At 51.4% G+C, this 25,557-nt stretch overlaps 9 protein-coding genes and 1 non-coding gene across 11 annotated transcripts; 4 read left to right on the forward strand and 6 right to left on the reverse strand.

Annotated features, from left to right (window-relative positions):
- Positions 1 to 827: 827 nt before the first annotated feature.
- On the reverse strand, positions 828 to 2,445 carry NCU00990 (hypothetical protein; the record flags this gene model as incomplete). Its single annotated transcript, XM_958807.3, has 3 exons — positions 828 to 1,159; positions 1,220 to 1,947; positions 2,021 to 2,445. 3 exons carry the CDS (start codon positions 2,443 to 2,445, stop codon positions 828 to 830), a joined length of 1,485 nt encoding a protein of 494 aa, XP_963900.3.
- Positions 2,446 to 3,690: 1,245 nt separating this feature from the next.
- Positions 3,691 to 4,304, reverse strand: NCU00989 (hypothetical protein; the record flags this gene model as incomplete). The annotated part of the gene is made up of 2 exons (XM_958806.1): positions 3,691 to 3,799; positions 4,039 to 4,304. The coding sequence occupies 2 exons, from the start codon at positions 4,302 to 4,304 to the stop codon at positions 3,691 to 3,693; spliced, it is 375 nt and encodes a 124-aa protein (XP_963899.1).
- NCU14027 lies at positions 4,249 to 4,880 on the forward strand. The gene is made up of 2 exons (XR_897776.1): positions 4,249 to 4,743; positions 4,865 to 4,880. It is a non-coding gene; the product is annotated as a ncrg77 (non-coding RNA).
- Positions 4,881 to 5,494: 614 nt separating this feature from the next.
- NCU00988 (MFS quinate transporter) lies at positions 5,495 to 7,757 on the forward strand. Its single transcript, XM_958805.2, has 3 exons — positions 5,495 to 5,837; positions 5,915 to 7,023; positions 7,154 to 7,757. Exons 1-3 carry the CDS (start codon positions 5,727 to 5,729, stop codon positions 7,545 to 7,547), a joined length of 1,614 nt encoding a protein of 537 aa, XP_963898.1. The 5' UTR covers positions 5,495 to 5,726; the 3' UTR covers positions 7,548 to 7,757.
- NCU00987 (pisatin demethylase) lies at positions 7,626 to 10,185 on the reverse strand. Its single transcript, XM_958804.2, has 5 exons — positions 9,946 to 10,185; positions 9,352 to 9,830; positions 9,093 to 9,292; positions 8,018 to 9,025; positions 7,626 to 7,939 (listed from the first exon to the last, which is right to left on the reverse strand). The coding sequence occupies exons 2-5, from the start codon at positions 9,557 to 9,559 to the stop codon at positions 7,817 to 7,819; spliced, it is 1,539 nt and encodes a 512-aa protein (XP_963897.2). The 5' UTR covers positions 9,560 to 9,830; positions 9,946 to 10,185; the 3' UTR covers positions 7,626 to 7,816.
- Positions 10,186 to 10,911: 726 nt separating this feature from the next.
- Positions 10,912 to 11,995, forward strand: NCU16418 (hypothetical protein). The gene is made up of 2 exons (XM_011395096.1): positions 10,912 to 11,134; positions 11,236 to 11,995. Exons 1-2 carry the CDS (start codon positions 10,945 to 10,947, stop codon positions 11,511 to 11,513), a joined length of 468 nt encoding a protein of 155 aa, XP_011393398.1. The 5' UTR covers positions 10,912 to 10,944; the 3' UTR covers positions 11,514 to 11,995.
- NCU00986 (hypothetical protein) lies at positions 11,900 to 13,274 on the forward strand. The gene is made up of 4 exons (XM_960086.2): positions 11,900 to 12,265; positions 12,342 to 12,677; positions 12,752 to 12,856; positions 12,925 to 13,274. The coding sequence occupies exons 1-4, from the start codon at positions 11,993 to 11,995 to the stop codon at positions 13,051 to 13,053; spliced, it is 843 nt and encodes a 280-aa protein (XP_965179.2). The 5' UTR covers positions 11,900 to 11,992; the 3' UTR covers positions 13,054 to 13,274.
- A 197-nt stretch (positions 13,275 to 13,471) lies between these two features.
- Positions 13,472 to 15,761, reverse strand: NCU00985 (hydrolase; the record flags this gene model as incomplete). Its single annotated transcript, XM_960085.3, has 4 exons — positions 13,472 to 13,831; positions 13,899 to 14,371; positions 14,431 to 14,834; positions 14,888 to 15,761. 4 exons carry the CDS (start codon positions 15,759 to 15,761, stop codon positions 13,549 to 13,551), a joined length of 2,034 nt encoding a protein of 677 aa, XP_965178.3. The 3' UTR covers positions 13,472 to 13,548.
- A 2,267-nt stretch (positions 15,762 to 18,028) lies between these two features.
- On the reverse strand, positions 18,029 to 21,767 carry NCU00984. 2 transcript variants are annotated; one of them, XM_011394574.1, is made up of 3 exons: positions 19,103 to 21,767; positions 18,638 to 18,808; positions 18,029 to 18,545 (listed from the first exon to the last, which is right to left on the reverse strand). In XM_011394574.1, the coding sequence occupies exons 1-3, from the start codon at positions 21,531 to 21,533 to the stop codon at positions 18,181 to 18,183; spliced, it is 2,967 nt and encodes a 988-aa protein (XP_011392876.1). In that variant the 5' UTR covers positions 21,534 to 21,767; the 3' UTR covers positions 18,029 to 18,180. The 2 variants fall into 2 exon arrangements, with proteins under 2 accessions (XP_011392876.1, XP_011392877.1); XM_011394575.1 differs by having other exon boundaries at positions 18,048 to 18,545; positions 18,638 to 21,681.
- Positions 21,768 to 22,259: 492 nt separating this feature from the next.
- Positions 22,260 to 25,078, reverse strand: NCU00983 (integral membrane protein). The gene is made up of 3 exons (XM_960083.3): positions 23,906 to 25,078; positions 23,266 to 23,815; positions 22,260 to 23,203 (listed from the first exon to the last, which is right to left on the reverse strand). Exons 1-3 carry the CDS (start codon positions 24,374 to 24,376, stop codon positions 22,905 to 22,907), a joined length of 1,320 nt encoding a protein of 439 aa, XP_965176.1. The 5' UTR covers positions 24,377 to 25,078; the 3' UTR covers positions 22,260 to 22,904.
- Between the last annotated feature and the right edge of the window lie 479 nt (positions 25,079 to 25,557).

Consider the following 25,557-nt stretch of genomic DNA (forward strand, 5'->3'; position numbering starts at 1 on the left):
ACGGCGGCCCAAGATTCGGCATACTGATCGGGGCAAACCCCACGGGCTGCGACAGTGGGAAGACGCGTTTTCTTGTTACACGGCATCAACAATCACTATAGCATCCTCTACATACTGCGCAGGCTTCGTGCCTGGATATCCGTGCTACATCAGGTCAAGATGTCCTGAAAACAGCCCAGCTGACCACGAGCACAGCATACTGCCCCAGGTCATCCGCCGAGAACATTGAAAGCCATGACCAATGGCAACTGCCCAAATTGTCTTTCCCTCGGGTGGCTTTCTGGACGTCATCAACTCGGCCTTGGAGATGCGTGTCCTCTAGGCTGGCATGGTTGGGGGGATTTAGACCTGAAACGATATGCACGGCTTCCCGACGCCTCAATCACTTCCCTGCACAATGTCTTCAAAAGGCCAGAACGCTCTGGGGGGGCTCCTCGTTCTAGACTTCTTGTTGACACGTGCACAAACTGTTCCATCTGACCATTCAGGTAATTCCCCAGACTCTGCTCCGAATACTGTACTGAGCATTATCAGCTTCTACTGCGTTACGGGCGACGAGTGTATCTATTGTCGGAAGCTTCAGGAGCTTCAAGAGCTCCAGGGATCTCCCCACAATTGTCTATTTGACAAGCTCCCCTTGTTAAGCTAGCGCAGGCCATCCGCTTTCAACTTTGTTCCGCGGGAAAACTCGGCAAGGCCCGTTCCAGAGGCTCTTTTCCTTGCCAGTGTTCGCTTCTTACGGGCCTGAGAGATGGGTTGACCATCGACGTCACTTGAATCACTGATGTACTCTTGTGGATTCTTCCTCCGCCTTGGGATCCTTGTCTTTACACGAACAGCTCAAAGTCAAGGATGGCGATAGCTTGACTCTCCGCAGCTTGCTTGGCCGAGTTGACTGGATTGCTGCGAGCGAAGACCGACAGCACATTGTCGTACTCCAGCCTGGCTGAATCCACCAACGGCTCTCCGCCAAGGCCATCTCCTTTCCAAACTTCTCGGTAATCGGCAAATTCACTAGCTTTGGTGGCCCTCAGAATCCGCATACTCTTCGTGGTCGAGTCTGGAAGGATTGCGTACAAGTCGCCTGTTTTGCTGACGGCTAGTTGACCACGCTTGCTGCCTTCGGTGATGACTTGCAGTGCCCGCTGCGTCCACGTCCCTAGTCCCTGTCAATCGGCTTTGCCAGAAATACGAGAACCGTAGCACGGCGATAACTTACCATCTGGCGACCGGTAATAATGTTTCCATAGGTACGTCCCCCCTTCATTCATCATATCTCTGTTTAATACATGTACACCCCCTTCTTGGTCAACTGCTTGTGCCTCTTGGTTCATCAGGCCCTTCCCCTTGGGTATGTCAAAGGCAGCGATACCACTGCAGTCATTTTTAATGGTGCGCTCTTTCCCCCGTACACTGGTTGGAAACTTGGCGGGATCCCTTAAGTCGGCAATCACTTCGCCGCAACCGTTTTTCCACACATATCCGTCGGCATCGCTATAGGCATAACAAATGTTATGGTTGTTTTCAGCCCCGTTAGGTCCCGCCTGCTGCTTGTGTTTGGTATCGAGCGGATCGTCCCAACCCGGATATTCTACAAAGCCTCGATATACCCAAGTGACGTAGAGGACCCCGTGGCGGGAGGTCATCCCGTTGACGTACGGACTGCTCTGGACGCCTGTCAGGTAGGGGCCAATGTATTCATAGCGACCGTCTTTGCCGTTGTAGGTGTAGAGATGATCGTTACCGAGCCCCGCCTTCCCGTCACGGTGGGAGAAGAACATGTTCTCGCCGAGGAAGCCAAACCGGGGGTATGTCACGTCACGGAGCGGCTTGTGGGTAGATAGGATTCCCGGGAGGCAGTCAAGAGTGGCCGAGAAGATGTCTGGACGCCAACTGATGGTACGGGGCTGAGAGGCTACGTCCCGCTTTGAGTAGCGGTATCGAAGACTGCTCGATAATTGTGTTGGCGATGGTGAACACATAAACAGTAGGTGAGAGAAAGGAGGGAGACGCAACTCACATGTCACAGTGGTGATCGAATGCCAGATGGATTGTTCCATCGCCCGGGCAAATTCCAAGCGAAATGGTGTTATGACCATCGTCAACGGTTTGCTTGTAGTCACGCAACTCGAGGATTTCCCACCCATAGGCCGTTTTCTCGCTGACTTGGTCTTCGTTGCTCAGGACAGGCATGTCCAAACGGGGTCGTAAAAGCCTTCTAGCCACGCAAAGATACAGTGTGTCGCCATCATCTAGTCCGGCATTGGACCAGTATGCTACGTATTGGTAGCCCTTGAAGGTGACTATGGCGTCCTGCTGGAACGCGTAGGCGTTGAGTTTGTGTTTGCGACCTGGGGTGGCAGATCGACATCCCAAGTTCGTGACGACGGGTTGAGGCAGCCGCACGTGTGCGGTGTCGATGTTCTGGTGCCCCAGCTTCGGCATTGGATCGCTGGGAAACATCTCGCACAGGAGGATGACGGTCACTACTGAAAGGCGAGATCCCGATACACCGTGTTATAGAGAATTTATGGGAGGTAAGGTAAAGAGGAGAGCATTCACACAGTCGGGTGCTACTTTGATCAGAACACTTCATGTTCCACAGTGCCTTGTACATCCGACCGATACCTTCACCTCAGACGAACTGACATTCTCTATGGAAACCCTTCTGGCGAACCATCAGATAAACATCATCGAACATGGTCTAATAGCATTTATATATTCAGGCTCGCCAAGTTGAGACTTGCGGGCTAAACGCATCCCAACGTTGCGTGTGGCTCTCACTTTACCTAAGTGTTCTTTCTTGAACCTCCAGCACGCGGTATCAAACCGGGTCCAATAGTATTGTACCGTCTCCTGATTTGTGGATGATTTACTTTCCGGCCAATCCTCCTCGCTTTTTGCACATCAGTCCTGGAAAGTTCGTTAGCTCGGTACCTCTACTTACAGGGGTCTTGAGTGGAAACAGGGCGGAAGACAGAGTGCCTCTGCATGGCCTGTAACTTTACCTACCGATTATAGAAGGTGAGGAGGGGAGGCTCTAGGTGACTTCCCTTTGGCGGTTCAACTCTTTCTCACCTTAGAGGCAATATCAATGGATTTCACCTACCTAATCAGATCGCATGTATAGACGTATCCTGTTGTACCAATCCCTTTCCCTTTATCATTCCCCTGTAAGAAGATAGGTAGTAGTGGGGCGCGTACCAAATAAGCAAACTGCCATGTAGAAGGACTGATGTTTACCCTTACCCCAATCCCTACCTGACTATGCAGATATTTGATAGGTACTCTAACACTCAAATCGCACTTGGAAACTACCAGGTCACCAGGTGTGTCGCGAACCGATTTTACAGTGTGACAGAGGCGAACACAATTCGCACTCATTTAGGCGGTTGTAGTCAGGTGTTGGCGATGGGGATGAGGCTTGAATTGGGTTCTGGAAGCCCTTTCCCTCTCAACCGTCCCCGAAACTCCATAGAAGGTACCTAACCGTCTATGTACGTAGCGCGGATTTACCCCGGAGAAATAAAGAGACCAAACAAGGGAGTGTGCTACCCCAACTTCCCATTCACTTATCCCCGCGCCGACGCCGTGATCATTATCGCCACGCCGTTCGGTGGAACAACTGGCCTCTGGAGAAATCCACGTTTCTTTGGTATGCTATTCTTTGACAATGGCGGGTGTCCTGAACTACGAATTATATAGCTGAATATATTGCCTGGTGCCGATGGTTCCCTTCTTCGTCTGTTCTGATTCTGGCTCGAGGTAAATGTTATAGACCAAACACAACTTAAAATACCTACATATTTAGTAATCACGATAGTCTCTGGATTCAAGCTCAACTAAAAAAGACTCTCACAACCTCGGCTTGGCTCTTCAAATCCGACTTGCAGCTTTCACTATACGACTCTACTAGAGATCATGCCTCGGGTTGTTAGGTCGTCGCTGGCGGGATGTGGGGTACAAACTCGGCCCCATAAAACCCCATTCCCTTCTCCTCCTCAGCAGTGACTTAGGTTAGGTCCACAGCGGACTCACAGTGGATTCGACTCGCGCTTCCAAGCCTTAGCTTTGCCCCCATTTCCCGGGCCGTATCCCCAGAGTCCACCTTGTGGAGTTGGTATTAGGAACCCCGGGCACGACGGCATCAAGGCGACATCGACAAGCACAGGTTTCACTCTGGCCATTCCCCCGTCCTCGATGGACTTCTTGCATATTTGCAATATCTCTGATTTCCACACTGCTTCGGCCTCGATATCCTCCAGTCCTCCACCACCACCACCGTCCACACGAAGGACAAGCATTGGTTCTTCTCCGCACTTTGTTCACGTCCATTTGACTCCATGACTGGCATGGGACCAATAGGCTAATACCAAGCTTTGAGCTTAGCATGCTTACCCCGTGCTTGGCACGTGGAACACCGTGACCAGAGATGCTCATCCAGACATCCCGGGGCCGTTGGTTTGTTCACGTCTTCTGATTGGCGGGGCCTTCTACCTTACACGGCATGCATTGTCGGGATTCTGAGGGGAGTAGCAGGTGCGGAGGACAAAGGGACAAGGGGGGAAAGAAGGCTACTCCACGGAGATCTGAGGAAACATGGAGGCTTGGGGGATGGCGGCGGCGACAGTATGCAACACAGTCTGACGACCTCTTGAAGCCACTCGGAAGAAGAGGCCGAGCCCAGATCTCCAGCCTCCAGCCTCCAGCCTCTTGTCCTTCATTCCCATCATCTTTCTAATGGTACTTGCTATCGCTTACTCGGGACTGTTTGCCCCGTGCAATTATTCCCTAACAGATTGCTACAGAAGCGTTTCAACAAGATATACCAAGTACAGATGTGCCCACTGCTAACATGTGCCAGATAAGACAGTAGCAAATACGACACTCTTTTTCTTCAATGTCCTCACAAGCAAGGCAAGAGACGACAAAAAGGGAGGAGCCAGTTGCAGTGCAACGTCCCCCTCCCCTTGGTGGAAAAAATGCCACCGGTAGTGGGCGAACAGGGCAGGGGGCCAATCTTTTGCCCAGTTGGAAGAAAGGCACACTCTAGCTCCAATTCTGTTGCCCTTTAGATGCCATATCTTGTACTCGCAGAAAGGGAAACGGGCCGGAGTCCATCCATGCTTCTCCAAAACCTTGACTCCAATCAGGCCCAGTAAAGAGCAGCGAGAGCATGTGCAAAGGCGTACAGTGTATTCATCTTGTGCGATACAAGCGAGCAAACTAACTATTGTGACAAGAGGAATTCGGGGCCGCGGCATCATGAATCTGGAGTATGGGGTAGTGTATCTCACTAAGCCTACACAGTCAAGCCCTCAAATCGCTAAGAAAGTGAGACTTACAGGTTGACCTTGCATGGGCTGTTCAAGAACTGGCCGAACTGGTGTTGCACCGCTTTGCTCCAAGACATACAGGAACTACATAAGGGTTCCGGACACCGGCACCGTCACTTTCTACTTGCTATTATATTACCCGGGGGCTGGATGACACTCTTTATTCTCGTGAGCGTTTCCCTCTTACATCTCATCCAACAAACCTTTCCTAGGTACCAACGACTCAGCTCCGAATCAAGGGATTACACCCTTTGGAGAAGACTTCTCACTTATCGGTTAACATCTATCCGGGGTCAAAGAGGCCTCGAAGGCTGTTCATCACCTCACCCCAGACACAAAAAAAAAAAGGCCATCTTATACGAGAGAGTGCGACCTTACCAAGCCGTCAAGATGGGTCTTTCGATAGGAAATAGGATCCTCCGGAAAATTGTCAAAAATGAGGCCATGGCAGAAGATCCCCCAGAGATCTATGGCTGGCGTGTCTATCTCCTAGCGTGCTCTGTGAGTCCACGTCCCTGTGCCTAAACAGCATCACCCCAAAGGATCTTTTCCTGCTAACCTTTACATCTCCATGACAGGCCTGCTTCGGCGCCATGTCTTTCGGCTGGGATTCCTCCGTCATCGGCGGCGTCATCGAACTCGAACCCTTTAAACACGACTTTGGCTTCATCGGCAACGATAAAGCCAAGGCCAACCTGGGCGCCAATATCGTCTCTACCCTCCAAGCCGGCTGCTTCCTCGGTGCGCTGATCGCCTCACCTATAACCGATCGCTTCGGCCGCAAGTGGTGTCTCATCGCTGTCTCCCTGGTCGTCATCATCGGTATCATCATGCAAGCCGCCGCCTCAGGCAACCTCGCACCCATGTACATTGGCCGTTTCGTCGCCGGCGTGGGCGTCGGCGCCGCCAGCTGCATCAACCCCGTCTTTGTGTCTGAGAACGCTCCCCGCTCGATCCGCGGTCTGTTGACGGGCCTCTACCAACTCTTCATTGTCACCGGCGGCATGATCGCATTCTGGATCAACTACTCCGTCTCTCTGCACTTCAAGGGCAAATCCATGTACATCTTCCCGCTCGCCATCCAAGGTCTTCCCGCCGGCCTTTTGTGCGTCTGCATGCTCCTCTGCCACGAAAGCCCGCGCTGGCTGGCCCGTCGTGACCGATGGGAAGAATGCAAGTCTGTGCTGGCGCGCATCCGCAACCTCCCCCCAGACCACCCGTACATCGTCGACGAGTTCCGCGAGATCCAGGACCAGCTCGAACAGGAGCGTCGTCTCCAGGGCGACGCCACTTACTGGGACTTGACCCGCGATATGTGGACCGTCGCCGGCAACCGCAAGCGCGCCCTGATTAGTATTTTCTTGATGATCTGCCAGCAAATGACGGGCACCAACGCCATCAACACGTACGCGCCTACCATCTTCAAGAACTTGGGTATCACCGGCACGTCGACTAGCTTGTTTAGTACCGGCATCTATGGTATTGTCAAGGTCGTTAGCTGCGTCATTTTCTTGCTGTTCTTGGCCGACTCGCTGGGTCGTAGACGTTCGCTGCTGTGGACGTCGATTGCGCAGGGTCTTGCTATGTTTTATATTGGCCTTTATGTCCGCATCTCGCCGCCGATTGATGGCCAGCCGGTGCCGCCTGCGGGTTATGTAGCGTTGGTGTGCATATTTCTGTTTGCTGCGTAAGTTCTTTGGTCTTTTTTTTTCTTTTCCTTTTTTACTCCATCTAAACCCTTTTCTTCCCTTTGCTTCTACTTCCTTTCCCCCAATGCCCATTATTTGTACGCTACTAAACGTTGTACCACTTAACAGTTTCTTCCAATTTGGCTGGGGTCCTGCCTGCTGGATCTACGCCTCGGAAATCCCCGCCGCCCGCCTGCGCTCCCTCAACGTGTCCTACGCCGCCGCGACGCAGTGGCTGTTCAATTTCGTCGTGGCCCGCGCCGTGCCTACTATGCTGGTCACGGTCGGCCCCCACGGTTACGGCACCTACCTCATCTTTGGCAGCTTCTGCCTCAGCATGTTTGTCTTTGTCTGGTTCTTCGTGCCCGAGACAAAGGGTATCTCGCTTGAGCACATGGATGAGCTGTTTGGCGTTACTGATGGGCCTGCCGCTGAGAAGTCGTCGGTGCATGGTGGAGATGATGTCGGGTCGGAGATGGGGAAGGGGGATCAGAAGTCGAAGCATGTGGAGGTTTATGTTTAAGTCCTTGTTTTTTTTTTGTTGTTTTTTGAGTAGGTATGAAAAGGGTCAGGAAAAGAAGAGATGTTTTGATGGCTTCTCGATTCAGGAGACAAAGGAAGATACAGTCGCGTTCGTCCCCTAGTATGGGATAGATGATCGAATGAAGATATCTTTCCGCGATTATACAGGGGATTATGGCGCCAGGTTAGTAGTCATGGAGCTTGCTCTATACTTGACGGTTAATACTTGTGAACGCCAACATTCACAACATGTGTCGACGTTCAAGACCATCAAGACACCGACCGTTCAGTTGCCTCTACAAGGAAGTCGTGCGTCAGGAATAAAGCACCCGCGTTCATCTCCTTCCAGGGTTCTGCCGCATTGGTTACACTCCAGTCGAAATTCCGCATCAACTTGCCATGATGTTAGCAAGCATCGTACCCAAGTGTGTTGAAAATGAATGTTTCCAAAGGTAAGTAACCTCAACATACCCCAAAAATAGCCTTTCCAATCTCCATTAGTGCAATTGGCTTTCCGAGGCACTGGAACTTGCCATAACTAAAAAGCATCTCGTGGACCAGGTTCATCTGGGCCAGCTTCTTAGGATCCTCCTCATTCAGCCACCTCTCAGGCCGGTAGCAATCGGCATCCCCTCCAAAAATCTTCTGGTCCCTGTTCAGTCCCCAGACACAGTAGCCAATATTGGTACCGCCAGGAAGATAGACCGTCTTACCCTCCACTGTCACGGCATCTCCCTCAGGCGGCACCTTCTTCTGGGAAGAGTTGGTCACTGGAGGGTGCATCCGCATGCCCTCCTTGCAGCATGCCCACAGATAAGGAAGCTGCCTTTGCGTAGCATTGGAAACAACACTCGGGTACGGCGGCGCTCTTCCATCTTTAACCGCGGCATCTACCTCGGCCTGAAGTTTGGCATAGACACGCGGGTTAGTAACGAGGTACAGCATGATGCATCGCATGGAAGTGGCAGCGGTCTCGGCACCGGCAAGGAGCTGGAGAATGGACTCAGTAACGAGTTGCTCTTTGTCCAAGCCATGCCGGAACCACGAGGCGAGCATGTCGCTCCCCTTGGTCATGCCGGGGTCGTCCTCAAGACGTTTAGAGATGATTTTGCGAGTGTTGGCCGTCATCGCTCCGAAGCCAGTCTTTGCTGTGTCCGATGGTCCCAAGAGATGCATGAGTGGCGTGTCGAGTACGAGCTCTGTCAGTCCAAGGCCCCACAGATACGTGATTGCGTTCATGCCCTGATCGGCATGCTTGATGTAGCCATTCACATCTTGATCCGAAAGAAGCATCCCAAACGGCTCGCCAAACCCAATATGGCTGATGACATCGAGGGCGAGGTACTGAGCTTTCTGTGCGAGATCGAATGGGTTTGTCTTGATCTCGGTCGAGCGGTACTTGGTCCGAATCAGTTGGACTAGTTCTGCAACGTGAATATCTACCGAACTCTCGAGCTCACGGTTTTCCTTGCCAGAATACTGTGATGTGACCAAGTGGCATTAGCGATCAAGCTCACGAATTCTTTGCCTGCAAAGGGGTTCTCACCCCGCCAGCCATCTGAGCTCTACGCTTGGTGTGCATGTTATCGTCGAGCTCGCTTAAAATGTTGTCGCTGTTCGGTTGGAAGCGGGCGGCAATGTAGAACCATCTGGTTCGCGTGTATCTGTTTCTCGCTCCATTGATGTGTGCCAGCAACTCGAGAGATGTAGTCATCAGCTCGTTGGGTCCGATGCGAGCAATGGGTCCTTGTTGAAAGTCAGTCGGTGTATGCGAAAGTTACCGGGCTCAAGCTTCGTCTACTTACCGTATTTATCCGTGGCCTCCTTGAACTTCAAGTGTGGATGTCCAGAAAGGTAGGCAAGGCCATGCCAAATCTCGAACCAGCCAGTGCCGAAGGGTCCTTTGAAATGGCGCAACCGGTAATATTGCTTGGTCTTGAGGACCGCCCAAATTGCGAGCACAACCGAAGCGAGAAGCCATCGTGCCTCATAGATGAGAGTGGCTGCGCCCATGGTGAGACACAAGTCCTGTCAATGAAAGTAGCCAAGCTTGGTCAACAGTTGTAGTGATATTGGAATTACCGCTAAGGAACACTGTCTTTCTTATAGCATCGGAAGTGCTTCTTCACCACGTCGAATCAACTTGTCTCGCTTGGTCGACTGGTATTTTTTTTTTTTCTTTACAAATCCCAGTCCTTTTCGCACGCCCTTCGGCACCATGCCTACGGTGGTATCGATGTTACCGTGCCGTTGGTTGGAAGGGGAGTATCATGATCTGAAGCTTCTATCAGCAAATTAGTAATGCAACTCACAATAGCGTAACTTTGTCCACTTATCATATACGGTACTGATAGTCACGACGGCCACAAGAATAATATAGATGAATCTTGAATTCTTACCTCAGACTCTCTGCTTGGTTGGTCTCACCGTCCACTCGGCCTCTGGAACATTTTCCGCGGCGCCGCTGGAATGCTAGTCCCGTCGTGGGGACCTAACCTTATATGTATTCTGTTTCATATGGAAATCAACATGTTCTGAAGCCTTTTTCGATTTTGGGTCTAGATATCTTTGAGCCTTGGCCGGCAGTGGTGGTTGCTAGGTAAAAGAGGGGTTGAGGGCAGGGAGTAGGTATGGGTGCGTGTGCTATGCGAGGTCCTTTGCGGATATCTTCTTGACATGATGTAACACGGTTGGTGAAGTTGGTGATCTGAAGTTTGCTAATTATCGTTTTGGGGGAATTTGGAACTGTGACGTGTGGAAATCGAGCCATTCACCCCGCCTCCAGTGCATTAATGCAGAGCTTACTTGCGGCCAAACGCGCTCCTTTTAGATCTGCCACCTGCTATCGGGTGCGACACATCTCCGCCAGCAGCAGGACTGCCCTTGCTCTTACTCATTTTCTTGTCATACAAACAAGACTTTGACAACACAAAGAGCCTACACAGTTCTTACAGGAACGTTTTATGAAGGGGACAATGCATGATAGACGCAAGATTAAAGGCTGTTAGACTCAGTCGCAGTTTTGTTACAAACATGTCCCAAGCTCCGTTAACAAAGGCATCCGTTGTTTTGTTTTGCTAACTAGAGATAGGCTGAACTTTGCATCAGCAGAAACCACCACGGACTTGATGGGGGATGTCCGGTGTGCGCCAACCAACACGGCGTGTCAATATGACGATTGACTACTGTCGTTCCTGAATGCTTTTCACCATGATATTTCGGAAGGCTCGCTCTTTCCTCTTCAGTTTTGTTTTGTCTCGCCAAGAGAGCAGGAGGTTTGAACGTTGTTATTATCCAGCTCGTTCTTACCTTTCCCCCCCCCCCCCCCCCCCCCCCCCCCCTAATACGGTCACACCTCAACTGCTAGCCAACCCATCTGACGTCCTTTCTTGCCCACAATGTTTATTACACCCCAAGAGTCCCACCTGATTTCCGTGCGCGCGGGGCAGGGCGATCTTGCTGGACTTGCCATTATCGTCAAGAGTCTTGCCCAGCGGGAAAAGGTGACCGAAGCAGAGGTCTTGATCTCATGCAAGGACGACTTCCAGAGAACGGCGGCGCATATTGCAGCTCAGCTGGGACAAAGATGCAAGTCACTCGAGCCGCCCACTGCCAATCGAACAATCCCGCATTTACGCTTTTTTCCTGTTGTTACGATAGAGACTAATAATGGAGCTTATCGGTGTCAGCTTCAATCGAGACATTGGCAGCCCTGCTCGACTCAAAAGAGGACAAGACCACTTATTTCAACATGGCGAATCGCTTTACGGGCGACCGGCCGGTCCATACAGCAATGCGTTTTGGCTACCTTGAGGTCTTGAGGACACTGGTCATGCATGGCGCTGACCCGACAGCCAAGAACCGATTCGGAGATACGGTATTAGACTATCCGGGGGAATATGAGATGGACGAGGTCAAGAGCATTGTCGACGAATACAGGGCAAGGTTTCCACAGACCACGACATGAGTACGTTGGCGAGGGAAGAGAAGACAGCAAGTATGTATCAAACGAAGGCATCAAGGAGTTGGCACCGCCTTCTAATCGGGCGGAAGTCGAGCAATGAGCATGTATTTTCCGGAAGGCCCAAACACACCACGTTCCCTATCTGCTGGTTCAGTTGTCCACTGATCCTCCTTCCTACACTGGCAGGCTGGGTCTCTCGTGCTGAATCGAGAAGGCGGTCGTCTTCAAGGCTTGGAACTGACGTCAAGAACGGGCCAAAGGAAACATGTACTGGGGGTGCTCTCCTTCCTTGTGAGTGAAGATGGAGAAAGCAAAATTGATCATGAAGGTTTTGGTTTTCTCTTTTACTGTACTGCCCAATATCCCTTCACGATCTCGCCATGCATCAGTTTTCATGAGCAAGCATCATTCCGAAGACGGGCTTTTGGCTGAACACCCTGCATAGTACTTAGATTTGATATCAATTCGACCTCTTCTCCATCATGACATCGACACTTGTAGCCACTCGCTCGAGGATCCCGATCTTCCGCGCCGCAAGACTCGCCAGTATCCATACAAAGCCAAGATTACCACCACTTAATATAAAGATACCTTTGGTGAAGATGGTGAACAAACCTGCTTCCACAGTCCGCAACGAGATCGGAGCTGTCCCGACCAGTATGCAGCAACTAGCGGTTTCCAACACCTTGATTCTCGAGGCCCCCGGTGTCGACTTGACCCCGTACAACAAGATTCTTGTCGGCGCTGTGTTAGATGTAAGACTGCCTCCCAACCCAAACAACTAAGCCCAAGCCCACTTCCTCAGTGCTAACTGCCGTATCTTCGCACCAGCTCTTCGAAGGAAAGCCTACCCTTAAGCACCTGTCCCTCTGGAATCCTGACGCCACTTTCGTCGACCCCATAGCCACGGCACAGGGGTACAATCAATATGCCGCACAGTGGTATGCTCTTGCGCAAGTGCTCAGTCCCGTTAAAATCCAATCCCACGAGGTTGTCTCATCCGGGAATCCGATCGAGATCAAGCTCCACAACAGATACACATTGCCACCAATCAACAAAAAACAGGATATTCACAGCTTGGTCAAGATTTGGGTTGATGACAATGGCAAGATTGCTAGAGTGGAGGATAGGTGGGATGGGGAGTTGCCTGATGGAGCGCTCAATGAGGTATACCCATGTGTATCTGGCGAAGACAACCCCAAATACCCTTGACTAACACACAGATGTCTTTCGTCAAACAGACAGTGTTTTGGTTTGCCAAGGCCGTGATGCGAAAGATGAGGAGTCTGCTGGATGCTGCATTCCGGGCATATTGCAGTGCAGCTTGGTGGCTACTTCCTATTACGGTATGCTCCGATACATTGATTATGATGCACGAGTCACTTAGAGTTTCCTAACGTAATTTTCATGTTAGGCTTTGCGAAAGGCATTCGCAATGACCATACCCGTGATGGTCAAGGTCCCCAAGACTGAGGAAGAGGACATTCAGATGAGGGCAATTTTGGAAGGGTTCCAAAACAAGAAGGAATTAAAGATTTTATAGTCTGCTTAAAGCAACTTGGAGGGAACTTGAGCAGCAACAAACAACGGCACCTGCACAAAATCTGGTGCTGAGGCTTCTTGTCCGCAGCCTGGTAGACTGCGGCTACACATTTGCCATTATTTGACAGCATTAGCATGTTCAGAAAGAAGTTCCGTTTCGAGACTGTGCCGACAGCATTTCTAAATGATTAGCTTGTTTTGGAGTGCATCGAGCACTTTCTCAGGGTTTGAAACTATGTTTTCACAGGTGGATGCGGTCACTAACACACAGTGTACCACTATACACGGCATTGTTCGCCAGTTCTTCTCAACTTTTGAGGTCAGTGATTGTACTTGATCGTTACTAGTCTTTGTTGACCATCATCTGACTTTACGCAATCTCCTAGGAGACTAGGTATCAACAGTCAAATGCATCCAGTTCGTATGTAAGTCTTTGATTTATAAGCATCGTGACCCTGTTTGCTAATTGTGAAGAAAACAAAGGCTTGAGCTGACTTCATGATGCCCTCTTTTCGGCAGCATCGTACAAAGCTTGTATATCACTCTGCCACTGCGTAACATTAACCCTCACCACGCGACGGTCATACGTTACTAAGCCGTTTACCTCGCCTTCCACATCCGTCGTCTGTGTATACACAGCGCCGCTACACGCATATCGTTCCACCTGGGTGCGCAACTCGCCAAGCAATTCGTGCGTGCGATAGTTGTACGAATCTAGGTCTGGACTGATCTCGTATGTCTCTGGAATTGTGGCTATTGCCTTGGGGTCGGGCCAGAGGCTGGGTTCGGAGGCAAGTCTGTTAGTCATGAAATCATCCCAAGGGGAGAAAGAGAAAGGCGTCTTACTTTTTGGAATCCGGAACGTGTCCAACTCCTCCGAATTCACCTTGGAAGCCGATTCTGTTGGGGTCATAAGGCGTATTGGGGCTACTATAGAAGGGTGTACCGCACTCAGGGCTGGCGTAATGGTGGTTGTCGTGGAAATCCCCAGCTCCATGGTCGAACCAGCCAGTTACCGAATCGATCAGTCTTGTCGGGTCAAGCGCGCGGATGGCATCGGTGATATGAAATTCTGGGTAGTTGCCGTTATCGCGGATTTGACCCCAGCCCTCGTTGTAGATTACCCAAGTTGTGATACTGGGGTGGTGCTTGAACTGGTTCACCATAACGCTGAGCTGACGCTCAAATTCGGCTTGTTGAGCGGGAGTGGGAAAGTCAGTTGCCAGACTAGCCGCTGGGCGCATGGAGGGCATGTCTTGGATAACAAGGAGGCCAAGCTTGTCGCAGGCGTAGTAGTAGAGCTGGGGCTCAACTTTGATCTGGTTAAATATGTGAGTACTCGCCTCTCCAGTCTTTGTCATGGTCGACCGCAACTCACATGTTTCCGAACCATATTCATCCCCAGACTTTTGATCAGATCAAGATCGTATAGCATGGCCTCCTCGGTCGGAGGCAAGTAGATTCCATCTGGCCAGTAGCCTTGGTCCAGGGGCCCGAACTGAAAGACGAACTTGCCGTTCAGGAGCGGGCGCTGGATCCCGTTCACCACTCCCTTTGAGATCGTCCTGAAACCGGTGTAACTTGTGATTTGGTCGTCGCCCATTGTTACGCTGATGTTGTATAGCGTTGGGGAGTCGGGCGACCAAAGCTTGGGATCAGGGACCTGGAATGAGAACTCTTGGTCTGACGAAGCATCGTGGGTGGCGACTTCGGTGCCGTTTTCAAGGATCGAAACCTTCACCGCAGTCGTGGTCTTGCTGCTGGAGTACACCGTCATGGTCACTAGAACCACCGTCAGTATAAACATTCAATAAATCCCAGGTCGGTTATCTCACCATTCCCTTCCATATCTGCCGATACATCCAGATCCCCAATATAGTTATCCCCTGGGACACTCTCCATCCAAACAGACTGCCAAATCCCTGTGCACGGGGTATAAAAGATATGCGACGGCGTCCTCGTCTGCTTCCCATGCGGCGTGTAGAAGCCCGGCTCATCAGTCGGGTCCCGAACAATAACCTGCAACTCATTCTTCTTCCCAGTCTTCAACGCATTCGTCGCATCAACCGTAAACCGGAAATAACCGCCCACATTGTGTCCCAGCTTTTTGTCGTTCACGTAAACCACCGCCTCGTAATCGACTGCTTCAAAGTGGATCAACACCCTTCTCCCCGTCTCGTTCATCCATTTTTTTGGGAACTCCAGCGTCCGCTTGAACACCATGCCGGTCACGTTCATCTCTTGGATCCCACTGAATCCGCTCTCGATGCACGAGGGGATCAGCGTCTCTTTCTCTTCTGTCGGCATCCCTCCTCCTCCTTCTCCTCCGTCGTAACCTCCTTCTACTTCTACATCAGGGGCAAGAGTGCTGATATCCACATTCATCCGCGCCGATGACGCAAAGTGAAGGTTCTGGTAACGCCATATTCCGTTCAGGCTCTGCCACCACTTGTCGTCTCGCTTCAGCTGCGGGCGTGGGTGCTGCGGCCAGTGGTTAGACGGGTCGGCGCCCACGGAGGCTGTCCATTCGGTGGTGAGGAGGGCAGGCTGCGGCGCGTAGGGCTGCGGTGGGCTTTCTCCGCTTCCGTTGGGGCCGCTGGGGATTTTGGGCGGGTTCGCTGCGCCTTGACGGATAGCGGATGCGTGGGAGAGGGGAGTAAAGAGGGTGAGGAGGGAGAGGGATAGGGAGAGGAGGGAGCGGGGTGCCATCATGGTATTCGTTGCGGTGAACCCTTCAACGTCGCCGGTCGCCGGGAATGTGAGAGGTTGCGGGAAGAACGAAGCTCTTGAATTCAAATCTCGAGAACTGTGGGAGGTCAAGTAGATGTATATGTCTGATACCAGCTACACCGATCGGTTTGCAATAGGCCCCGCTACTCTGGAAACAAGATGGGATGGCATATGTTGTTGGTCAACGCCCAGGTACATGGCGTACTGGCGAAGCATCAGGCAAGGCGACGGGTTACTCGACTCATGCCGGTCAGATACACAACTTCCCTTCTTTCCAAGATCGTCGGTCAGGGGATCCATTGACAAGGCTTACCTACATACGAACCATTGGAAGGATAATGAGCCCAGACTTGTGATCTTGAAGATCTGCACCTTTATTTGCCCTATCCAATTGTCGGGATCAAGTGCAGCCTTCGCTTTTGTGGGGGAAGCAACTGAACAACACCGTATTTCTCGATGGCCAAGCATGACAATGGAACCAAACATTCCATCTCAACAAAATGATGATTGATCATGGGGTGTCAGTTCTGGAACTTCCAAGACCACGGCAGTTAGTCAATTAGTCAGTCGAAAGCAGCTCGGCCGAGAAACGGTCAACCGCAGACTCGTTTAAGAATGTGATGACACTGCCCAGACAAAAGAAAAGCAAGCGAGTGACTGGACTACCAGAAAAGAGAAAAATACTACGTTGTTGTTCAACGGTGATACCCAGTTTATGTTGTGCTTCGACGGTGATGCTGTGGTGTTGTGTTGTGGTTGCGTTGCAGGATATAACGTTAACGGCACTCTCTTCGCTCAACCACTCTTCTTAGCAGCGTCACGAGACACACACAAGATGGTTTCGCCAAGAGGTACGCATGTTACCACTTCTACTCTACTCGTAAGACATTTATCAAAGGCGCTAGCTAGGAAAATGAGGAGAGAATTCCATTGGATTGGTTAAGTTCCTCTTATGCAGCTAATCCTGCCGTGCATACTAATGCTCCTTTTTCACCAAAAACTACCACTAAAGAATAAGTAAAAGAGGGAGATGTCCGATATCCATGAAGTCACCGCTGTTTTATGATGCAATGCCGTTACGTTGAACAGCCCTTCGGTTTAGACACTGGGCAAGAATAAAACAATAGAAGCATGTTTACCTTGCCGAACGGCAAACAACCTAAGTTGAGGTTACATACAGTCCATGCTTACACGCAACCTTTTTCCACGTTCAGTCATACATAGGTACATACCTAGACTACGGTGTAATGGACAAAAAATACGTCACCCCTTACCCCCCCCCCTTGGACATGTGGGTGAGGGTGACACTGACCTGTTTTTTGACTATTAAGTTCACCTACCCTTTTCTTTGTGAACCAGGGAGATTGAATCACTGCTCTACCAAGATATATACCATTCAGTGGATGCGTGACCAAAATAAGTTTATGCAATCAGACCAGGCGAGAAGGAAAGTCTGCATGCATGCTCTTTCACAACCATGGGGAAGAAGATACCTAATATTTGCTTGGCACTTTTGCAGGCCGTTACTACATAGCCCAGTTACCTTATGTACCAACTACGCCCAATTTGAAGACCTCGGGAACCAACTCCGACAGGAAGGTCCACATAGGAAAAAAAAAAAAAAAAAAAAAAAAAAAAACGAACAATTCCAAACTTCGGACTTATGTACATACATACATCCGGTGTCTCACTTCACCACGGCCGGCGCGCTTTGCTACGTTCGGCAAATCAGAGGTAGGTAAGCAATTTGCATGCGCTCCCTTGACTTCTTTTCCCCAGAAAACCAAAAACCCAAAAGTGAGACATTCCCACATGCTCTAGACTAGGTACTCCGCCTCTCCGCAAATGTGCGTAACGTACTACACTTAGGTACTAAGACTCTCAAACCCGCACGCAGCATGACGACGAAGAACAGCGGCGGCCGGCGGGGCTTTGAATATCACTGAGCAGTGGTCTCTGTGTGGTTCGGGACACGTGGCCAGGCATTGAAAATCAGTTGTCTATTGAGGGAGGTTCATGGCACGTAGTGGAGATGGTGTTGTTGTACGGAGACTTAGATGCCGGCAGGTGTCGTTGAAGAATGTTGATCTGCTTTTTTTTTCTTCTCCCTCTGATCTGTAATCTTAGATGGAAACAGTGATGGGGAGTTAGCTCGGTGAATTGGTTCGATCGTGATGGGATTACCAAAGGACATAGGAAAAGTGCCTGGCTACGTGTTGCTCAGCACACTTTGTGGTGAACATTACGATCAATGGGAATGTGTTTGGGAGGGAAGAACTAATCACTTTATCTTTCTCCTTCAAGGCTACCTATTTTAGAAAATGATCCATGTATGCCCTCATACCTGTAGCCAATAAAGGAACCAAGACGGCCCCATCATTGTCCTTGCCTACCCTCCTTACAAACACGCCTTAAGCTTCTCCACGAGCTCCTCAACAGAAGACACCACTCCCTTCTCGGAGCTCTTGGTAAGCTCACTCTTCAACCACTCCCTAGCCTTATCAGCCAACATCTCCCACTCATCCCGCTCCTCCACCAACTTGGCCTCCAAATACGCCAACACCAAAGCTGTAGCAAGCATGTCCGTGTTCGGCATCGACACTCCATAGCATTCCTCGACTTTCTCCTCCGTCAACTGGGACTGCCCCAAAATATCGAGCAACTTCTCTGTCCATGACCATGAGCCATCAAAGTGCTGGAGGCTTACGAGGGCTTCGAGAGGCTCTAGAGGTGTCGCCGTCTCAGGTTCGACTTGGGCGGAGTCTGTTAGGTTGGTTAGCAAACTGGACTCTGGGTAAATGGTAGAGTAAGGATTTGGTGCAGGGGATGGGGATCAGGGTAGGCTGAAAGCTTACCTGAGCTGTTGGAGACTGGGAAGCCAAAATGATGAGCTTCAGGAATTCTACGGGAAATGGCTGGGGCGCCGAAGCGTCCACCTCCAAAGCTGTTGGAGGCAGCGTTGCCGAAAGCCGTACCTGGACTATTGGAAGTGGCTCCGAAGGCTGTAATTGAGCCCATCCTTGCTGCTGTAGTCACATACATGCCGTTAGAATCAGATTTACAGGTAGATGCAAGCAGCTCAGCTTTCAATGGAATAAAGTGAGAGGATATGTCAGAATCAGGAGCAGAAGAGGATGAAACAAGAGCAGAGTACAAAGGATTTCGTGGAGGAAAAGGAATATGGAGGTGATCAGGAAGTGATTGACCACAGTAGAGAGCACTTGGTGCAGGACAAGGAGGCATGGACATATCAAAAGAAGGGTGGTCCGCCGGAGTGGAATACAAAGCGGTCGCCGGTAAACTATAAGAAATGGACTTGCCCTTTATCTGTCCAGGTGGACTTGCCATAGGACGTGAATGATCTGCTAGCGGAGCCGGATTTACACTAAAGAGCGCCGAGCCAGGAGGCGATGCCGGGGAGTATGAAGGCGATGCCGGGAAATATGAAGGCGATGCCGGGGAGAATGGAGCAGGCATTCTTTGAGTATCAAAGAAGCATGTCTCGACCACATTTTCCGTAGGAGACGAAGCTAAACGAGCAGAGAAGCGCCCCATTCTTCGCGACCTGACGACAGGCTTAGACTCAAAACTCTCAGAAGACTTGTCCGAGGCAGCTTCAGGAACTCGCTGATTCACTTCGTGCTCCGTCCGATCTTTCTCCTCTACCGCGACATAGCTGCACCACTTGCTGCCCACCTGAAAAGTGACACCGAGCCTGACGGCCTCTCGCTCCACCATATCAGAGAAGCGGCCCTCGTACTTATCCTTGAGCAGCTTCTGGTCGGGGTCACTCGAATCCGTCGCGTGGTATATCCAGCCGCGACCCTCTTCGAGTTCCTGTACCGCTTTGCGGGCGGCGAGCTGGTGGATTGTTTGGCCCTTCTCCTCCAGCACGGCGACTGGGATCTCAAGCTCGAGGGGCCCGTGGGCTGAAGTAGCGCGGAGGATAACTGATTTAGGTGTTTTCTGTGCTGTGCTAGGGGAAAGCAGCAGGTACACGCTAGTCCTGATGAAAGGGTAGAGCGGGGGGATGGTGAAAGGCGCTTGAAGGATTGTTGGTTCGGGGACTGGGGGAACGTGCGAGAACTTTTCTCCCAGAGATAAGTCCGCGTCGGCATCTGGCATCTCGATGTCGAGATCGACTGAGGCGTCAAAGAGGGAAATCGGCTTGACTGGCTCGTTTGGCTTGTCAGCGCCATCTGCGAGACGGATGGCCAAAGCATCGGAGACCTTTTCGACGATTTCAAAATCGTCCATTTCCTCATCGGTGGTCTTCGCTCCGGCGTCAGAGTCCTTGGCGTACTTGATCTCCAAGGTGTAGTCCTTGATATGAGGAGTCAGACCCGCCTTGAGCATCCTGACTACCTTGGCGTTCATCTTCTCGCTGTCGGTAACGGACTGCGCAAACCCATTGCCAGCACGAGCGGCACCTTCGATGAGAGCATGACTAACATCATTGCCAATTCCCAAGGTAAACAAGCGGATTGCGCCCTGGGACTCAGACACCTTCTTGTTGATCATGGTGAACAAGTGCTCCTGGTTCCAGATCTCGCCATCAGTGAGCAAGAAGACTTCCAGGTCCATGTCATTGTAGCGCTTCTCGAACGCAGCTTCGAGTGGTTGATACATCTCGGTGCCTCCCAAATCGGCATCCATCCGACTCACGTAGTCCATTGCTAGCCTGAGGCTCTCATGGTCATACGACCGAGAGCCATCACTGAACAGAAACTCAAAAGTAGAACCGAATGAGCAAATATTGAACTTGGCGCCCACGGGGATGGACTTTAGGAAAATCCGAAGAGCAGACTTGAGGCCTTCGATTCTGGCACCACCCATGGAGCCAGAGCGGTCACAGACAAAGACGATCTCGGGGCGTGTTGAGGGTAGATTGAACTTTGGCACCAGTGTTGCCATCAAAGCCCGCTGATGGGGAATATCAGTGTGTGTCTCAAGCAGAGCAATCGGATTGCCGGTGTTGGTGGCAACTACTTGCAGGATGAAATCCTGGGCAAGCTCTGCGGTACCAAGGGCAAGGGTAGCGGAGGCTTTCTGCAATGACATATCAGTGCCGGCAGCTGCTCCAGAGGAGGTGTGACCGATGGTGACAGAGATGGGATGGGACGGGGACTGGATGCTCTTGATGTTTGAGCCCCCCGGCGTCTCAACATCGACAGTAATCTGGATGCCAGACTTGGCAACGGCTTGGGGCGCATCGAGAAGGGTACCAGGGAAATCACCGTAACGAGGAGCAACAGAAGTTGGAATGGTGTAGCGGATCCCATCCACCCCGGCGTCATTCTTCAGCTCGCCCAGATAAGTGACCTCCACCTTGAGAGAAGCACCAGCAGGGACGTTGCCGACGGTGGTGGTGAAGACATCACTAGCATTGGGAAGCTGTTCCAGCAGTCCGGCGGTTTCGCCCCTGTCGATGGCTTCCTGGTACTGTTTCCGTGCCTCATAACGCTCCTTGACGACTCCACGAATTACACGGTCTTCGTTGATAGTGCAGACAAAACCAACGACGGAGACGCCATCATACAGCGGGAACGTGTACCTCAGCTCTGGGATGCTCTTCTCGGCAGAGGGGTTGACAAATGTCTGCGTCAGAGTGGTTCTGCTTGACGAGCCTACAATGTGCGTGGAGACGGAGAGTTCTAGTTGGGGGAGATAATGTCTTTGGATAGTCCAACTATTGACGGCTTCAGTGTAGTAAAGACCAGTAACATGGCCATGGCTAGGATGACCGAACATTTCAGGTCTTGTCGAGCCGAACGGCCTGGTGAGATAGAGAGTAGGCGTTGAGATGATTGTATGGGGTACTTGCTGATTGGGGAAGTCTGAGATGCCGCGTTGTGGAGGAGATCAGCTAGGGAGGGAAGGATGATAGCGGCCAGAAAAGATGAGGAATTGAAAGAGTCTGACCAGAAGGAAATAGAGATTGAACATCGGTCTCGATCATTATATACCCGTTTTCTTTCACTTCAGACATATTCTGTTGTATGTGTACAGGTGACAAATGATTGCCATCTTTCCTTCGTCCCATGTATTCTTGGCATATGTTTGCCCAGCTGCAATGCACTTGGCCGGTAACATGTTCTACCAATCAAACAGTCACTAGCTGCCGCCGGCAGAAAGCGACAGCTGCCAGGCATGGCTTAGACGGGAAATACTCCGCTTTACAATCATGGAGCTAGGCAGCAATGAACAAAAGGCAGTGTTCTATGGGCTCCCTCCTATGCACTGCCATGAGACTTGGGGTTGGACAGCATCACTACCGTATAAACTCGGTCCGTTAATCTTCAGCTTCAACAGGAAGTTAGGCATAGTGAGTCATACATATGCCTGCCGGGGGAAAAAAAAAAATCGTGAGGGAGATGTTGTCGCTTCCTGGAGCACTGTAAATTTTATCCTTTTGGTGCTCTGTCTTTTCCACCTGTTTTCTTTAAGGGCGCAGGAGGGTCGAAACATTCAGAATCACCATCTTGCATACAAATCCTGGTGGGCGTGAATACTTAAGGGAAAGTCTCAGGAGCCAGATGATGATAATGGTGATGAGAGGTCAGAGGGCAAGGAGCAGTCAAAATACATGAACGTTTGTGTTGTAGCCATTCGAAGAGTTTGAATTAAGTTTTTGTACCTAGAATCCCCTCCAGGGGAAAAAAAAAGCAAGAGAGGGTATCATGATCCGTGAGTGTACTGGTATTACATGCAGTAAGAACGGAGGAATGTGCTGAGACCCGGTAACGAGAGGGAGAGAGGAAGATGCCTTCTCCTTCTCTTTGGTGCTGTATGTGTGCTCGTGCTCGCGGGCTCCCTTCTAGTATAGATTCCCTTCCGACATGCGAGGAGATAAAGTGGTCCTGGCCCTAGCCAGATGTAGCGAGAAAGTACCCTTACAAACCCATATTCCAACCCAATCCGTTCGCTCGCTTTGAGATCATTCGTTACAGGATTACATATCCCTTCTGTACACATAATGTTGCCGTTCGTTGTTGTGTTATGCTTGTTGGCGTTTGCCCTGTGGGTTCCTTGTTCCACAAAACCTCAGACCGTGCTAAAACAGCACAGCTATCAGGTCAACCGTCTCATCTCGGACCCCGAGGTATCGAGACTAGTTGTAATTTAATTGGGCTTGTGCATCCTGAGTACGTGCAAAAACCAGTCCTCGATGGGGAGGAGGTTGAGAAGCACGTGGTTGAACTTCCAGGCGATTAGGCAAGCGCAAGCTCCGGCCACCGCATCCAGAACAAAGTGGTTGGCAGTTGCGACAATGGCCGTAAGAATGATGGCAGGGTAAACCATGCCGGTGAAAATGGCGACAAGTCTCTTCCACCCGAAGCGGCCCTGTCTCCTGAGGGGAACGGTGGCAATCGTGAGGCCGATGAGGAAAGAGTATCCGAAGTGCAGGGAGGGCATGGCAGCTAAGGACAAGAGTTAGAGCGAGCAGCTTCATTGTAAATTCCGAGTCAAGATCAAAACATACCGTATTGGTTGCAGAACTTGTTGGTAGTCCAGACACTGCTATCACCATCCTTTCCGTGCACGGTATCCACAAATCCATAGGACTTGGCCTCCTTCGCGTCCTCGCCGTTGTAGGTGGGGTCGCTGAGGAGTCTGGGCGGCATACAGGGCCAGAAAGTAAATACGATAAAGGCCAAAAGATTGCACATGGCCATGGTACGTCTCCGGCGCTCGTACACATCCGGGCCGAAGTGGTTGACGAAGTTGCGCCAGTCGCGGACAAGGGCGCCTCCACCATGGTTCTCGTGGATGCGGGCGCGGGGGCGGGTGGTGGTGACGTAGAAGAGAACGATGAGGAAGAGAATGGTGCCGGGAATGTGGATGAAGGAGTAGGTTCGGTTCGTCCACTTGAGGATGGTCGGGTGTCCAAGGAACCAGCCCTGGACAATGGGCTCGACAAAGATGCGCAGGCGCTGCTCCATATGAATAATTTGAAGGGCATGCTCGCGCGCGGTATCGACTGTGCTGGCCTTAAGAGTTACAGCTGTGAAGGCTCGTCCAAGTTGGTAGACCTGTCATGGCACCGTTAGCTTTGATCCGTGTGCAGGGGACGTGATGCGACGCTGACATGCGCGACAGCACGGGACGTCGGGGTGACATACCCAGTAAATCAGAGCCCAGTACCACACCTCGACAAGGAAGGGGAACTTGCGCAGGACGCGGCTCAGTAATCGGTCGCGATGAATCTCGGTGTTCGGCGTGACGACCTCCCGTTCCCAGCCCATAAACTTCAAGGTGCGGAACCTCTTTCCGTATGGGAGATCCTTTTCGATCGCCTGGTTCTCTACCACAGTCGACGACGAACTGGACCGCGATGGGCTCCACGGTCTCCTGCTATCGCTGGTGTACTCATCTTCCTCGACCTTGGCTTTCCTGCCTCCTTCGAAATTTTGCTCGTCGTTCAAAAGCGATGCGGATGGTAGCGCCTCGGGGTCGGTCTGATCGAGCGGGTGCCAAGAAGCTCTTCGGCTTGAGGCAGTTGAGCTGGTGTAGGTCGTGTTGCGATTGACGAGGGTACCACCGGCGAGGAGACCCACGACAATGCCGGGCTCCAATATGGCTCCGATCGCCATTGGCTCGGGTGCGAAACTCGGAGTGGAGAATTAGGTTTATAAGGCTGGACGGTAGGACTGCTTGAACGGCTCAAAAACAGTAAGACGGCTGTCCAAGGCTGTGAATTCCTTGAGTTCCAATGGGCGCCACCACGATCGCAAAATTCCACAAGGCCAGGAGATGGGCGAAGAAGGAGGGACGTCGCGGTGGTGTTGTTGGCGTAATTGACGACGAAGGCGGTACAAGTATAGAAGACCGCTGTGGAGGGTGCAGTGTAGGTACTAATTGCGCTGTGTTGCGAAACCCGGACTGACAACGATGGACAAGCAAGGCGACAGCGACAGCCACGAAATAACAACCGGGCAACAGCGAAAAGAAAGGGCAATGAAAGGCGCAAAAAGTAGGCCCAAACGGCAAGATTTGACTGGAGATGGGCTGGTTATAAAGGGCGGGCTATTCCACAGTGTCTATCGAATCTTGGCAGCTTGGAAGGTATGGATTCACTGCATCACATACTATGTGAGACCCAGCGAGTGGTGTCGATTAAGCCACTTACAGCCTTGGCGCTTGCGGTGCCCCATCGGCAGGAGGGAGTGGACGAAAGCGCATGGAGGCGCTGGCTTCGACCTGAGGCAAAGAGAGAGAGGGTGGAAACAAGGTGGAAAGTGGGAGGTGGGCGCGCGGCCCGAGGACAAGGGGTGAAAAACTGCAGGGTAACAAAAGGAATTTCTTTTTTTTCTTCTCTAGGGGAAAAGAATGCTCGAGATACGCGGATCTCTGTCCAATTTTGGGAGATTGTAGGGATGGTCCCGTCCGTGACGTGTGCACGGCAAGGTGGGAGATCAGAAGCGGTTGCTTGCCAAATCCATCCTCAACAGTCCGGTCTTGTCTACCATATACACTAGAGCAGGTACTATCCGGTCGTCACGTCTGCCGTTACCTGGCTACCCATTGATGATAGAAATATCCTATTGTACGTAGAGAAGTTACGGTGCTCACTGCGGGATTGTATGGTGTACACCGGCTCACAGATAGGTACCTAAGCCATGAGTGATGACGACGCGGCCGCCCCCCTTCCAATCTTTCCCCGTGTGTTTTACCGATTCGGGGCCCCGGTACACTAGAGGCGCCAAACTCCGTCGTCTCCACGGTCAAGCGGCGCCCGGACATTAACCTGACCCCGTAGAGGTAGCCATTGCAA

This window comes from Neurospora crassa, linkage group I (assembly GCF_000182925.2).
Source record: "Neurospora crassa OR74A linkage group I, whole genome shotgun sequence".
NCBI lineage: Eukaryota > Fungi > Ascomycota > Sordariomycetes > Sordariales > Sordariaceae > Neurospora > Neurospora crassa.